The sequence below is a fragment of the Chelonoidis abingdonii genome, chromosome 22, assembly GCF_003597395.2.
Source record: "Chelonoidis abingdonii isolate Lonesome George chromosome 22, CheloAbing_2.0, whole genome shotgun sequence".
Classification (NCBI taxonomy): domain Eukaryota; kingdom Metazoa; phylum Chordata; order Testudines; family Testudinidae; genus Chelonoidis; species Chelonoidis abingdonii.
In genome coordinates, this window is record NC_133790.1 from 16,566,181 (window position 1) to 16,581,658 (window position 15,478).

A 15,478-nucleotide genomic window follows, 5' to 3' on the forward strand; every position below is an offset into this window, starting at 1 on the left:
GAGGGAAAAAAAGGAAAGTTACCCCAAACTACAGCTCTATTGCAGAGAAAGGAGGAGTGAGGGAAAGATATCAAACAGGCTCTCCCAGGGATGTATTGGTGTCACCAGAAGAGCAATGTGTGTGTATGCCTGCCTCTGAGCTGAAGTGAGGAAAGCCACTCAGTTCATTCCTCTTCTATTGTATCCGTTCATCTACTCAAACACAATATGGCATTTCCACCCCATTTCCAAGAGAATTTTGCATTTAATTTTGAGCATTTATTCCCACAATCCACAGAGAAATTTACTGAAAAAATGTCAAACTTGGGCAGCTGAACACTGCCACGTGACCACAACTCCCCCCTATTCTGTTGTGTGTTAACTTTTTGGTCATACTGATAGGTCAATGCTGAGCAGTTTTGAAAATGCACCCTAAAAGGAAAAAAAAAACACTGTTGGAAAGGATGTCATTCTACATTTATCTTCTATTTCTACTCCCTATTAATCCGAGTGTCTCTTTATCCCATCCCATGTGCACACAAGTACAAAATACATACACAATTTATTAGGGTGGCAAAGATTTGGTCACCAAACAATTTATTCTGACTCTGGCTTTGAATACAGATATACAAATGACAAAATTTAAAATAGCTTAAAAAGGCAAAAATTGAATCAAGAATTATAAATAGTATTTAAAAATCCTTCTCATTATCAAAGTGGAAAAAACTGTTTGGTAGGAGAAAAAGCTGCTGTAACCTTATGACTTGAAAAAGATACCCCACACAAATTAATTTCACAGCAAGAAACCTAAAAACATGTCACCCAATAATCCAATTTGTAGTTTTACATTTGATATTCCCTCTTTTTAAAATACCTTATAAAAATAAAATGCCTCCTCTGTCAATTTTGTCTTGTCGCTTGCAGTTGACTTTTTCCAGTGATTGAATGCAACTAAAATTAGCACTTCGCAATGAACATCAGCTTATACAATTAATTATACCAGAACACTTCCATGCTCTGGTACCATTCCCGATATCAATGCAGCTCTGGGAATAGAGGGCCTGATCCTATTTCCACTGAAGTCAAGGGCAAAACTCCCATAAACTTCAACAAGAGTAAGCTGGGGTCACTGTATTAACGGCTATGATAAAGCCAGTAGAGGAACTTAACATATTTTGTAGAGTCCCCCAGAAACAATGGTCATCTTCATTTTAACTCTCAGCAATTAGAAGTTGGATATATTGAATGAAAACAAAACCCAGCCATCAAGAGACTGATTTAAATTGGAGGAAAGGGGGTTAAGATTACCTGTGGTCGAACCCAAGCTCCGACACTGACAATTTGCCTCTGGATAAAGTGACAAGCCTCTGTCTCAATTTCCTCATCTGTAAAATCAGTTAATACTTACTTAAGTCAAAGGGCTGTTCTGAAGACTGATGTTTGTAAAACATTTTGAGGATGAAAAGCAATTGCAAGTATTTCTACTTTCCATGTAGGTAACAAGTTTAAATGTAGGTCAAATTTTAGCCATTCATATTTTGGCAGTGTTTCTGACATAGAAATAGATTGTGAATGATTAGTTAAAATACGTTTAGTAATAACAAAAGTTAAATACACACTTGCCAGTTGTCAATCTCAAATTTAAAAGCAGCTTTTTAGTACTACATTGACAAAAGCTTAGAGGTTCAAGGCTCAACCAAACACTGACAGGACTAAACCAGAATCCCTCGCCACTACGGAATACCAACTGGCTGGGTTATAGAATCTGTTTGAATGAGATTTTTTTTACCATTAAAGTAATTCTATTATATTCCTGATTATGGACTATTTTTGGCTTCTGTGTTTAGATTCATTGTGTTTGCAAGTACAGCAGACTACTATGTATACACCCCCACCCCCACACCCCCATGAATTTATTTGATAGAATAAATAGCCATGTAAAGAAATAGTAAACTCCTCTCACAGCTCAGGAGAAGGAAATCTGGGAGTCCACCTCCCCGCCCCCCAGTGAAACAAAGTTCAATGTCAACCAGCCAGGTGCATGAGTCACAAACAGGTGCAACTGTGATTGTGATAGCTGCGGTAAAAGTCTGGTACTTAAAATTTGTCAGAAGGTGCACTTATACATTTGTTACATAGTGTGACCCTGATCCAGCAAAGCACTTAAACACATGCTCAAGTAAGCATGCGAGTGTAGCCTGGTACCACTAGAAATATTTAAACAGGCAAAACTCTTATCTAAAATGATCAGGGGACGAAAATAACTAATAAGAATATTGCTTTGGAATCTCCTGACAGTCATTACCTTGGAAATGGCCTTTTGCAACCCTATTATAACCCCAGTGAGAAACCTGGTTTCCACTCACACCACAGACAACACCTTAAGAGGCCTCAGTTTCCTCTAAGCATTTCAATACAAAATATAGGCCCTGAGTAGAGAAAACAACTGAACCTCTGCGTGAGCAATACAGGAAATACTGCTATATTGCAATCCTTTCTACAACTCTCTGAACATCACAGTAAAGAACACACTCAATGAAAAGGCGAGGGGGAGGGAGTGTCAATGAGTCAAATCAGTATTTAAGGTTTGGCATTTGGAATAAGTTAAAGTACAACCATAATGGCAGCAAAATAATCTAGGATTTTAAAATACTTTGACATTAGCAAGAGAGATTCTCTCTATCACCCACCATTGGCACCGACTAATGGAAAGAAAACATACATTTAAATAACCAGCTTTATAATTTACAGCTTACAGGAACATGGGAAGTGTATTTTAACACCTGATTTTTTCCAGCACGCTAATATTGTAATCATGTCACCATGTAACAAATATTCTCTTATATCATAAAATATCAGCAATCACTCCCAGCTTTTAACACATTAGACCAGTACAGAAATAAAGCTAAAACCAAAGCTTACAAAAAAGCATAAGTATATACTTCATATAGTTCACTTTTGGTTTGCAAACATATCCTACCAGTTATCAGTCTAGAAGGGAAAAAAAGAGGCTTACATTACTGGTTAGACTGAAGGCAACAAGGTGCCACAATACAGAGCAGCTGATCCCTTCACTTCAGAGATGAGTCCATCACACTCCACAATGCTTTAATCTCTCCTCAGCAAGAGATTTAAGAGCACAGACCCAAATTTCAGTTTCATTCCCTCATTAGAAACAAGTATGGGATACAAATGAGAAAGACAGTACAAGATAAATCACTGTACTCAATACTGTGCTATTTAGGGGAAAACAGACTTGTGAAGAATAACAACCCTTTTCCCTATGCCGAACACCATTGTATGTGTCTGAAAAATGGTTATATTACACTAAAAACAACCAATTCTGCAAACATAACATACATTCACTGATGCCCACATCCATGATCAAAAAACCCTACCACAGATGTGGGCAAATTCCAGCCTGTGGGCAGGATCATCCTGCCTGACCCCTGAGCTCCTAGCTGGGGAACCTAGTCCTTGGGCCCTCCCCTGTGGTTCCCCCTCCCCCGCAGCCACGCGGGCTACGCTCTGACCTGCCACTCCCGCTGGGCAGCATGGGGAGCACAGCTGGCTCTGGCCAAGTGTTGTGGCTGCGAGCTCATGCTGCTGGTAAGGGGGCAGGAGCAGGGGGTCCTGGGAGGCAAGCAGGGAAGAAGGGGCAGTTGGATGGGGCAGAGGTTCTGAGGGGGCGGTCAGGGGATGGGGAACAGGGAGGGTTGGGAGTGAGTCTCAGGGGGCCTGGATGTGGATGGGGTCAGGAGGGCAGTCAGGGGACAGGGAGCAGGGGGGTTTGGATAAGGGGGTGGGAGGGTCCCCGGAGGGAGTGGTCAGAGGATGAGGAGCAGAGGGTGGTTGGATAGGGGGCGGGAGTCCCGTGGGGAGCTGTCAGGGGCGGGGGTGTGGATAAGGGTTGGGGCAGTCAGGGGTCAGGGAGGTTGGATAGGGGGCGGAGGTCCCAGGAGCAGGCAGTTAGGGGACAAGGAGAAGTAGGGGGTTGGATGGGACAGAGGCCAGGCTGTTTGGGGAGGCACAGCCTTCCCTACCCGGCCCTCCATATAGTTGTGCAATCCTGATGTGGCCCTTGGGACAAATAGTTTGCCCACCCCTGCCCTACAAACATATGTTGAAAAGGCAGAGACAGATTTTCTAAAAACTTTATGTTCTAAGATCAATAGAAATGTTTCTTTTTGTAAAATTCCAATGGAATTTTTTTTTATAATTCACATAACTACCATTCCTAGGGATCATTTCCAGAAGTCACATTACATAGTTGTGCCAGTTCACAAAGTGACTAGAAATCAACCATAAATAAATGTGCATCTGACTAGTTTGTCTTTGTCCAAGTGGAGTGAAGTGCGAAAAGTTATCACAATTGATTCTGAAGGTTTAAGTTAAATTCTGAAAATCTTTGAACTTTAACAACATAGGACTTGATCTTCCAAAGTGCTGCATACCTTCAGCTCTGATTGAAATCAAAAGGAGCTAAGGACACTTAGCGCCTCGTAAGAAACACTCAATACCTTGTAGGACCAATCCCCTAGACACTAACAATATAGTTTAATAATCATGCCTAGAAAATAAACTGTGTCCCTTTAAACTTAAAGCAAAGATTTTCACAAGAAGCAACACATTTTTAATCCAGCCAAAATTTTACTGTAAAACCTTTCTTTCCTTGGTTTTGTGCAAAAGGTTTTGGTAGTTTCTAGGGTATGCTATGGATTTAATAAGCTTTTCCTCTCCATCTTTGGGTGCTGGAGACTGGTACAAAGCCTTCAGTGGAGTTCAATGGCTTGTTCTCTTGTTTCTTTTATCATGATCCATTCAAATGGAAAGTTGTTAAGTTTCCAGTTTGAACTGATAGGTGCTTGTTTTCCATTGGTTGATATCTGCATTGAGCATGGTGCGCTCTGTGAAAGTTACATGTCCTTCTGCATCAATGAGAATGACTGTATTAGTCCTGAAAGAAAATAAGGGAAGAGAAAAAAATTTAAACTTCATTTTTGTCTAACCATTTGCACAATAATACTTTAACCTATATTTTTCCATTAATTTCGCTTGACCACAATAGCATCACATAGAAATAGGTCTGAAAAACACCAATAAAAACTCAGATTTGAAGAAGGATTAACTTGGGTTCCCCCCACTACGTTCCACTGAATCAAACTCTGTTCTATCTTGCTTCACTGCTGCACTTATTAAGGCAACATAAAGCTTTAGGCTGACAGATAAGGAGAACAATAAATAGCAGAAAAGACTAATGATAAGCTTTTTAATTGCTGAATATGTTCAAGTCAGTTCTAGCCTGAAAATAAATTTTACCTGGTAGCGTTTAGTTGGCATGAATATTATCAGACACACATATCCTTGCTGATTTATATTAACTCACTTCTGCATTCTTCCCTTTTGTATCAAATGCCCATACAAACCTCCTCAGCCATATTGCTCACCAGCCCAGAATACCACTAATCACCACCTGAGGACACAAGGTCATACAAAGAACCTCTCCGTTTCTCTCCTGAGGAGCACAATATCTCCAAAGAGCAATTTCTGAACACTGAGATGCAAGTCTGCTCGCATACAGATGTAAAACTGCTATGTGTAACTCCACTGACTTCAGGGCAACTACTTCTGATTTACACAGCCAAAAAAATCAGGCTTGGTTGTGAAGGCATGAGAACTTGCAGTGCACTGTAGACTTGACTACCAGCACTAATTAGTATAGCCATAAATCACAGATGTTCAGGAACATCTACGTACTGGTCAACTGTCCCTTATTTCAAACCCAAGCTGATCTCTGTTGTACATGAATTGCATTTTCACACAGGCAATTTAGTCTACCAATTCACTCAAAAGACTGGCAGTCCACACTTCTGAGTTCCATGCCTAATGCTACCACTAATTCTGTGACATGGGTCAAATCACCCCTGCTCACCCATCTGCAAAATGGGTACAACTGCCTGAATGGGATGTAAGGCATAATGTTTCTGAAGAGCTTGGAGATTGCTGGATGAGATGACCTCTGCAGTATTAATTAGAACTGAAGTCCTAAATAAAGAAACAGCAATGGTAAAAAATAGGTTAGACTAGTTCTGCTTACATATCGTTACATGTTTGCCACACACTTCCTATTCTGTCGTATATTTGGGGGTTTATTCCACTTTGACTCCCACATTCAGAACCATTAACTGTGAATGGTGTGACTCCATGTGTTCTCTCCTAAGGCTAGTGATGTCTTAAGATACATATTGTCAGCAGTAACGTTTCAATGTACGTGTATAGTAATTCCAACAGAGATGAAAATGCATCTGATATTTTCACGCAAGACAACTCTGAGTGTCTGGGATAATTAAGCAAGCAAGTTTGAGGATTTAAGTTGCCCTATGCTGAGAGTTGGGAAATACTAGACCTGGCATGATGAACTGAAGGGACTGATTGTCACGGAGTCCCTGGTCAATGCTCTGGAACTGCTCCCCACAAAGCCAGTCTGGACTTCGGGGAGCCTCCTCTCCCTTGCAGCAGACTGTTTTCAGGGCTAGAAGCTCACACTGCTTCACCTCCTGGGTCTCTCCTTGGAGCATTCAGCATCCTCTGCCCCGTGCTTCCCACAGTGAGCCTGCCCCAGCGGGGTCCTGGGGAAGCCACAGGGTCCTGCACCCCCACTTTGCAGTCAGACGTGACTCTCAGCCAGCAAGTAAAACAGAGGCTTATTCAATGACAGGAACACGGTCCGAAACAGAGCTTGGTACAGCAAACTGGACCCCTCATCCGGGTCCATTCTGGGGGGGGCAGCAAGCCAGACCCCCACGTCTGCACTTCACTCCTCATCCCCAGCCAGCTCCAGACTGAAACCCCCTCCAACTCCTCCTCCTTTGCTCAGTTCCTTTTCTGGGGCCAGGAGGTCACGGGACCTCTGTCTCCAACACCTTCAGTTGGCACCTTGCAGAGAAGGGGCCCAGGACATCAGTTGCTAGGAGACAGAGCGTCAGGCATTTAGGTGCCCTGGCCCCTTGCTCTGCAGCAATCACACACCCTCATTCCACCACCTAGATACTTAAGAACTGCATAGGGGACACTGAGGCACCAACACAGTATGTATTGGGAATAGGTCAAAACTGTGTCTAAATATTTAGTCTATGAACATCCAATGCCATTTCTCCTTTCCCTAAAATTGGCAGAGTACAACCAATGAAACACAAAAACAAGTATTTCCCTCCATTATTCCTTCAGAACTTTAGTACCCAGTACATAAATAAACTGGCCATGTTTCTGCATGTATTTTATTACACATCAAAGCAGTGCTCTGCATTTTGCAATCCAGTCAGTTCTCTCCAGATCAGTTAGTTCTCAGTCAGTTCTCTCCAAATCTGTTTAAAGGTTCTGATGTTATTTTTTAAAACCCCCTAGGAAATGAGGACCAGCCATTTCAGAGACTACCTCTCACTCATTTATGCACTAAGACAGCTAGAGCAATGGAAATGCCATGATTGACTGAGCCAGTGATTGTGGGGAAGCCAGTTTATTCTCCCTGGCAGACCCTTAGCTGAGGAATTCTCTGCCTCCAGTAATCTTCAGATTAGGATGCAAGATGTATATCGTGCAAGCCTTCTCATAACAATAACTGATTCACAATGTTTACTGCTTTCTTCCTGGAGAGAGAAAGTAAAAAATACCTCACTAAAGAAAGCAAGCACAAATTAGGAGAAGATGGAGCAGACCAGGATGCTGCTGATCATAATAATTCTTAATCTGTGAATATGGCACCTAGCTATTATAGTGATTTGACTATAATAAATCCCTAATATAGCTAGGCATACAATATACATTTTTCTTTTAGAATCAAGTCTTTTTCTCCACTTACTTAGGTAGAAGAGAAATAAAAAGGGTTATATTCTTCCATACAGCGCTATATTTACTTCATGTTTGGAATCAGAAGCTGAAGCGGGTCAGTATAATGAACCAGTACTTGCTAGGAGATCTGTCACTTTGCTAATATGGCTGGTGGAGCTGAGCAGAGCAGTAATAGACAAAGCTGAGACTAGCAGAGCAGGGTAAAATCTTTCAGGTCAGTAGTTTACTTGCCAAAAAATGGAGATCTGGATTGACCGAAATTACTCGCAAATTCAGGTTGAAGTCAGCAATTGTTTTCAGCTGAAAGTATATAATTTTTTCCCAAAAAAGAATTGAAATGCTTTGTTTCGACAGTCTCAAAATTAGTATTTTGACTTGGTTCTGAAATGATGTTTCTTTTCCAAATTTAGCTAGATTTAAACAAAAAATGGTAAAAATATCCAAAATCAAAATAAAACTGAAAATGATTTTTTTTTTTGGTTAAATGATTCATTTAGGCAACACTGAAAAAATTCTGTTTTGGGGCCATCTGAAATGAGTCCCTGCAATTTTTTTTTCGGTTCGGTCACCAAACTGGGGAAAAAAAATCGAAAACTTTCTGAAGCTGATGTTCTGAACAGGAAGAGGTGTGATATTAAAAAAAAAAGCATTTTTGAAAGGGTAAAGCTACTTAACTTTAAGGAAGTTATAGCTAGCATCATTAGTAAGTGTGACAAATTGTAAAGCAGGTACTGATGGGCATTTCAAGCAATGTCAGACACAAAGCTAAGGAATAAAAGAAGATCACAATAAAAAGATAATCTATGGATTACATGTGACTAAACTTATGCATAGATATTAAATTCACTGAACAAACCCATTTTATGGTCTAGAATGTTAAATTTTATGGTAACATTTGACTTTAGATACATGTCTTGATACAACAGTTGCCTATTTTGCCTTGAAGTATTTGTTTTACCTTGTTCCATATCCCGGGCAACGAACACACAAAGCTGCATATTCGTTCAGTACATGTTGCACATGCTCCTTTCCTTGATCCTCCAATGCAGGATCCGGTAGCTGACTGAAAAATAAATAGCACTATTACTCTTACCCAAAATTAATACAAAACAAACCTTCCTACACGTACTAACTATATCATCAAGCTGTGTGTTGATTAATGATAAAAAAGAAAAGGCAAAATGTCAAAGTAAAATGTGATTTTTAAAAAAGAAACATGAAAAGAAGGGACCAAAGATAAAAAGGTTTGTCAGCTGTTTCCAAGAGAAAATGTCTCAAGGACTTGACCTTTCATTTAATCAGCTATTAAATATTTGTAATGATTTTTCCTTTCATTGCTATTCCTTTCTTTCTGTATTTGTAGTGTCTTCTGAAATAAAAGAATACCCCTTTTATTGTCTAGTAACTTAAAATACAAAGTGTAAAAAACAAGTATTATTCAAGATGGACTCATGGAGATTTCTTTTGTTTTGGACAGAAATCTGTCTGCAACTTCCAAGAAACAGCAGGAGGAAATGACAAATTATATTGCACAATGCTTAATAAATTTCCAAGTAAACAAGTTTGCCATGGTAAAGTGTATTGCGATGGTAAGGTGGTATTGAGATCTGTAAACTGTAATTAATGAAACCTCAACACCCTACAGAGAAAGAGTCCAAGGTCACAGAGTCCACAGCAGAGCTGGGAATGAAACCTAGATTTCCTGCCTTCCACTCTTAACGCTAGATCATGGTCCCACAAATGTGGAAAAAAATATAAGCTCATGATGTCAATGACTGACAAATCAAATTGAAATTTGTAAAGACAAACTTAAAATACTATTTTCTGCACCCTATCGCTGTGTGTGGTTCTCTGCCTCTTCCATCCCCATCACTGCTGAAGTTTCTGCCTCCTACCACAGGCCAGCTTGTGTCAGTGTCTATCAAAATGAGACAAAGTTGAGAAGCCAGTTAGGCACTTGGAGCGCCAAAGAAGAGAGTGGAAGGAGACTGAGTGATTCAGTCCTGTTTTTCTAGAGTTTTTTCCTGTGCCACAAAGAGGATGCAGTTTGACATGACTTTAGTTACTGTTATTGAAACACAGTGTCCCAGATCACACTAGTTTTCTTTGGGGGAAATAGCACAAAGTCACATTGTTTACACAAGTGTGGAGAGAGGGAGTCACTAAAAGCATATCATGCATGGTACCAACAGAGGAAGAGATCCTAAGGTGGGCTTGTTGTGGGAATTAAATCTCGTCCAATAAACCTATTAGATAGCTCACAGAATTAATGCTTATAAAGTGCCAAATATTTCATATGAAAGATACCTTTAGTTCTTAATTCCTATTGGCTGCTTTGAAAAAATCTCAGCCATTTATTTTTCAAGTTTTGAACTTTAAAGTTACCTTTAAGACACTCCCCTTTTGAAACCAAAGTGATACTCTTGATGTCTATTAGCACAACTGCAAGATCTTGAGTGCATGTGCATTTGAGTTGTGTAGTACCCTAGAAGTTGGCTGTCTTACTGCTAAATTGCCTCAATAAATTTGTCTAAATAAATTTGTTAGTCTCTAAGGTGCCACGAGGACTCTCTTTTTTCTAAATTAACAGTACAGCATAGCAAGTTTTTTGAAGCACAGTGTTTTTCATTTGTAATATCGAATGCATAGTAAAAATAGCAGAACAGATCCACAACTTAACACTCAGTTCAGTTTTCTAAAGCCCTCATCTTGTCATGAGAAATTTTTCACTTCTTTTGAAGCTTTGAAAATACCACACAAACACACTTAATTTTTTTTAAAACCAGATTAAGCTGACAAAAGACAGGGAACTTCAAATCTGCATTCAAGAAAATGCATGTTATTCAAGCAGAGGTAGGTGTTTATGTAAGATAACTGCTATAGTCCTCAGACTTTAAGGTCAGAACGGACCATTATGATCATCTAGTCTGACCTCCTGCACAACACAGGCCACAGAATCTTACCCATCCACTTCTATAACAAACCCCTAACCTATGTCTGAATTATTAAAGTCCTCAAATTGTGGTTTGAAGAATCCTCCAGCAAGTGACCCATGCCCCATGCTGCCAAGGAAGGTGAAAAACCTCCAGGGCCTCTGCCAATCTGCCCTGGAGGAAAATTCCTTCCCGACCCCAAATATGGTGGTCAGTTAAACCCTGAGCATGTGGGCAAGACTCATCAGCCAGGACCCAGGAAAGAATTCTCTGTAGTAACTCAGATCCCATCCCATCTAACATCCCATCACAGATCACTGGGCATACTTACCTGCTGATAATCAAAGATCAATTGCCAAATTAATTGCCAAAATTAGGCTATTCCATCATACCATCCCCTCCATAAACTTATCAAGCTTAGTCTTAAAACCAGATATGTGGGCTCGGACTAGTGTTTTATGAAACTCATACACTACACCTACGGGCCAAAATCAGGCAGTATTTACTAGATGTGTGTCAAGAGGGGCAGCTAAACAGAGTCACTACTGACCCCTGTCCTGAGCCATCCCAAACCTCTGGCTCGAGCTAGGGCAATGTCTAGGATCAGGAGTTATGGTAAGCATGTTTTAGTTTATCTGATTTATCCTTTCTATATATTGCATGCTCTACTCCTGCCCTGGCAGGAGTAATCTTTAAGGAATAAGGTACTGATAAGTCAGAATACAGATCCACACTAATGCTGCTTTTGCAGTGATGTGTCATGTAGGTCTATAACTGCCTTCAAAACACAAAAAATCAAATCAGTAGGGCTGGAATTTGTTCCAAGGGGGAAGGGAAGTATGTTACTTTACCTTACTTGGCTTTAGTTAAATATAAGCTGAAGCTTTAGCATTACTTTAACACAGCTTTTTTAGGTGAGTTTTAAAATGTTTGTAGTTCATGTTAAATAAAATGTGGGTTATGTTCTTACGGGTCTTGATTATTCAGCACTTTAATGAGCTCCTGCACCAGGTCTTCTTTGGCAAGGTCCTGACTGTGCTTGATCACCTCTATGAAAAGCTGCTTTCCATACTGAAGTTTCTTCCATGGAGTATCCAACAGAGAATTACTCAATCCATAGATTCCTGAATATTGAAATTAATAAATAATAAAAAAACTTGGGGGCAGGTGAGAAAATGTTTGGTAAGCATTTCTGTGGGGTAAAAAAGTTAACATATATGCAACACAGCCAAAAACATAACATTGCCTCATTCTTCAGGGTTTGAAGGAGAAAATAAATCAAGCCTTGTCAGCAAAACTCATCACAGACCTTTTGTCATCTCTTCTCGTGCAAATTTGCTTATCTACAGCACTTACTCCATTCCCACCTGCCCTCCCACCATTTCTGCCTCCAATACTGTAGAAAGTGTTAACCCATGTGGGAAAGAGAAACATAGTATTCTAATAAAAAAAATCAGTTAATGTAAAGTCTCATTTCCAGATGCTTAACTCTTGAGGAAAAAAAAAAAGCTCTCTCTTTGTTTTGGAACACAAAATTTTAGTCTGACAGTTTTACTGAAAAAAAAAAAAGCTATGGATCATCACACTAAGGGTACTAAATATTAACTGAATCATAGGATTTTGCCACAGCTATTAATGAAATGTAGGCAGAGATGTGAAATCAGGTGCAATTTCAAGAAAAGTTTTTTTCTGGCAGAAGACATTGTAACAGAAGTATTAGTATGCTGTATAACCTAAAATTGAAAAAACCCTCATAACTGTGACACTGCAGTTACTTCACAAAAATAAAACCAACAATACTTCCAGCTTTGAACTCCATCAAATAAATGGTACAAGGAATCATTAACAAGAGGCGATATGTTAACTCTTTTAGATTTTAAAAGTCTCATGCATTCACAGAAGAATCCCTATGGATCACTTCCAGCAGCATTCTATCTATATAGCTGCTAGTATACAGAACCTTAGAAAGGATTTTCTGGCGATTTACAGTTATCTTGTACAGATTTCATCACTTTTAATCTCAGTCAAATGATTCCCCAGCTAATCTTTATAATTAGATATGCTATAAAACGTATGTCCTGGTACTAGGCAGGAGATTGGCGCTCTCCTAGCACACATTAGGGTTTGGTTATGTATTCCACAGTGTTAAAAAGAGTGATTTTATTTGTTTCTCGGTTTTATTCTTATCCTCATCTGTAGCAATTACTATAAACCTCTGGTTTGGTAATTTATGGCAAGGTATCTTTAGAATTACTTAGTACATTTTGCAATCTAGTCTATCCAGTTTATTGCTTTTAATCACATAATTCACTTTTCTCTCTGATGTGACTCTTGAATAATTCTGCACTCACTGATGACAGCAGGGAAGTTTCTGCTCAATGGTGCCCTGCATTTCCTGCAACAATCCAAGAGAAAAAGCATTGGCTGAACAATGTAAAGATCCTCCCAAACTTAGCTCTCTCTTAGGAGCCCAGATCTACCGAGAATGAATTTTTTGTTGATATGTGGAGATCAGGAATAGCTTTGCTACATTCTGCAGATACCTGGTTTTTGTAATGCAATTATTTTTTAAACTGCAACAAGAATAAAAGTTGCTAGTCTTTCAGAACAGTATTTTCTCTCTCTGTGTCTCTCACACACACAAACACACCCACGCGTCTATTAAGTGTGTCAAGTCCCCACTTTTATTACTGGCAGGTTACCCCAGATTCTGAAGCGGTTTATCAAAGAAATGGAAGAGATTATATATACACATTTTACCCATGCTATCATCCTGGGTTGCTTTCTTTCTACACAATGACTTTTCCGTCAACAGCTGCCACTATGACAGTTATGCTTTCATCTAGAAGAACATGCCAGAGATTGGCACAGAGGGATTACACAGAATGCAACAAAAGCAGTCATTGGAGACCATGCATATCACCTCCACACTACACATGCTATCCATGTGCTCCAGGACTACGACCTCCAGTTCTGTCCCCAAACAGCACGACTGCCATCCTGCCTGACGGTTTTTATTATGATTAATGATTAAATTTTGTGCTCTTGAAGGCAGGGGCTTGACATATAGCGAAGGCAGGCACTGCAGATGCTTTTCCAAATCCTGGCCTGCAACAGTTTTGTTAATCTGGTTCTGGGTTCATCTTGTGCACAGCATGCCAAACATTCTGAACTGTGTCAAACTAGATGGTGGTCATGAAGTGTGAAAGATATATGGGCAACCAGATTGCCAGCAAATTTGTTTGTACAAATCTTTATTTAAAAGGGTTAGGAATTATCAGCTTTTTTTGTTGCTGTTCAAGAGGATATGTTTTAAAGGAGTTATAATTCCCATTTTAACTATTTGCTTACTGACAGTAACCCATTAACCTTATATAAGGCAAAATAAAGATGCCATCAGCATTAAACAAAACACAGAGTAAACTGTTCTTAAAAGCTACATTGTTCAGAATGTTTTATTTTTGACCATTCAAAAAAAAAAATTCAGCCTTTTGGTGTTGGATGTTGTTCATGTTTTGTAATATTTACTTATGCAAGGATGAGTACATGTTCTGTCAGCAAATCTAAGGATTCAAATAAAAAGAAATGTTATTTATGACATAATTGTTATGACAACATATGCCAAACCGCAAAAAAAAAAAAAGGGGGGGGGGGGAATGTGAGAATTTGAAATTAGAGAATTAATTTTGAATTTACTATACTAAAGGTGGGATTTTTCAAAAGTGCTCTGCATTTTCCCAACATACTGTTACTTAGTACTTGTAGGGCCTTGAAGTCCTCATCATGACCTACGGCCACATCGTGCTAGGCGCTGTACAAACACAGAACAAAAAGACAGTCCCTGCCCCAAAGAGTTTACAATCTAATTATAAAACAAGCAGATGGAGACAGACAGGCCAAGTGGAGAGTACAAAGAAACAATGACACACTGTTGTTCAGCATGATATGCAGTGGTCTCAGCACACCTGCAGCCTAATAACTGTCAAGTTTTTTTGTAAGCATCATGGCACAGAAGAGATTTAGGGGATAATGATTTTGTAGATATTTATGGGGTACTCATTCCTCCCAACTGCAAGTAGCAGCTTGTTCAAAATTTAACAAGTGGGCAATGCAGTCTGGCATCGTATGCCAATTGTAGGCACAGGTCAACATCTTGATAGTAAGTGAGAAATGATAGCTGATGTCAATAGGAGAAACTCTGCTTCCATTTGTGTCAGTGGGAGTATTACCATTTCTATGAGAAGTCATAGCTGAGTGGTTTTGAAAATATCACCCATAAAGACATGGGTCTCAGTTCTGCAGTGATATCAGCATGGGGAATAGCCCCACTAACTGCAGTGGGGCTCCACCTGCATAGAAACAATTGTAGGACTGGGCCATAACATGAACTTTTTATTAACTAATGCTTCATTTATGAGTTTTCACAAAAAGGATTTAAAATAAAAATTTTAAAACAGAATGTGCCATAACTAATTGAATTTTTTAATTTTAAGTATGTATTATCCTCTCTGATTTTTCCTCTTTATAACTAAAAACTTAGAGCAAATAAACACACATTTCACTTTTTTAAAAAGGGCAACAATAATACTCACAACTTTATAAAATAAACCCACCAGCATTTAGGAAGATAGGTTCTGGTTCTCCTTTGTTTCCATAGTAGCAAATTACATCTCCCTTGGCGGTGCTAAAAAAATAAAATAAAATAAAAAATAAATAAT

At 39.3% G+C, this 15,478-nt stretch overlaps 1 protein-coding gene across 5 annotated transcripts in view; it reads right to left on the minus strand.

The window, feature by feature from the left end:
- Nucleotides 1-559: 559 nt before the first annotated feature.
- The window catches only part of TANGO2 (transport and golgi organization 2 homolog), a 79,095-nt gene continuing 64,176 nt past the window's right edge, over nt 560-15,478 (minus strand). For 4 of the 5 annotated variants that reach the window (XM_032771179.2, XM_032771181.2, XM_075060114.1 and 1 more), the window contains exons 6-9: nt 15,374-15,444; nt 11,731-11,884; nt 8,786-8,890; nt 560-4,936 (exon numbers count right to left, since the gene is read on the minus strand). In XM_032771179.2, coding sequence (XP_032627070.1) covers nt 4,816-4,936; nt 8,786-8,890; nt 11,731-11,884; nt 15,374-15,444 — 451 coding nt within the window. In that variant the 3' untranslated portion in view covers nt 560-4,815. The remainder of the gene's footprint in view (nt 4,937-8,785; nt 8,891-11,730; nt 11,885-15,373; nt 15,445-15,478) is intronic. The other variant, XM_075060115.1, reaches the window with a different exon arrangement.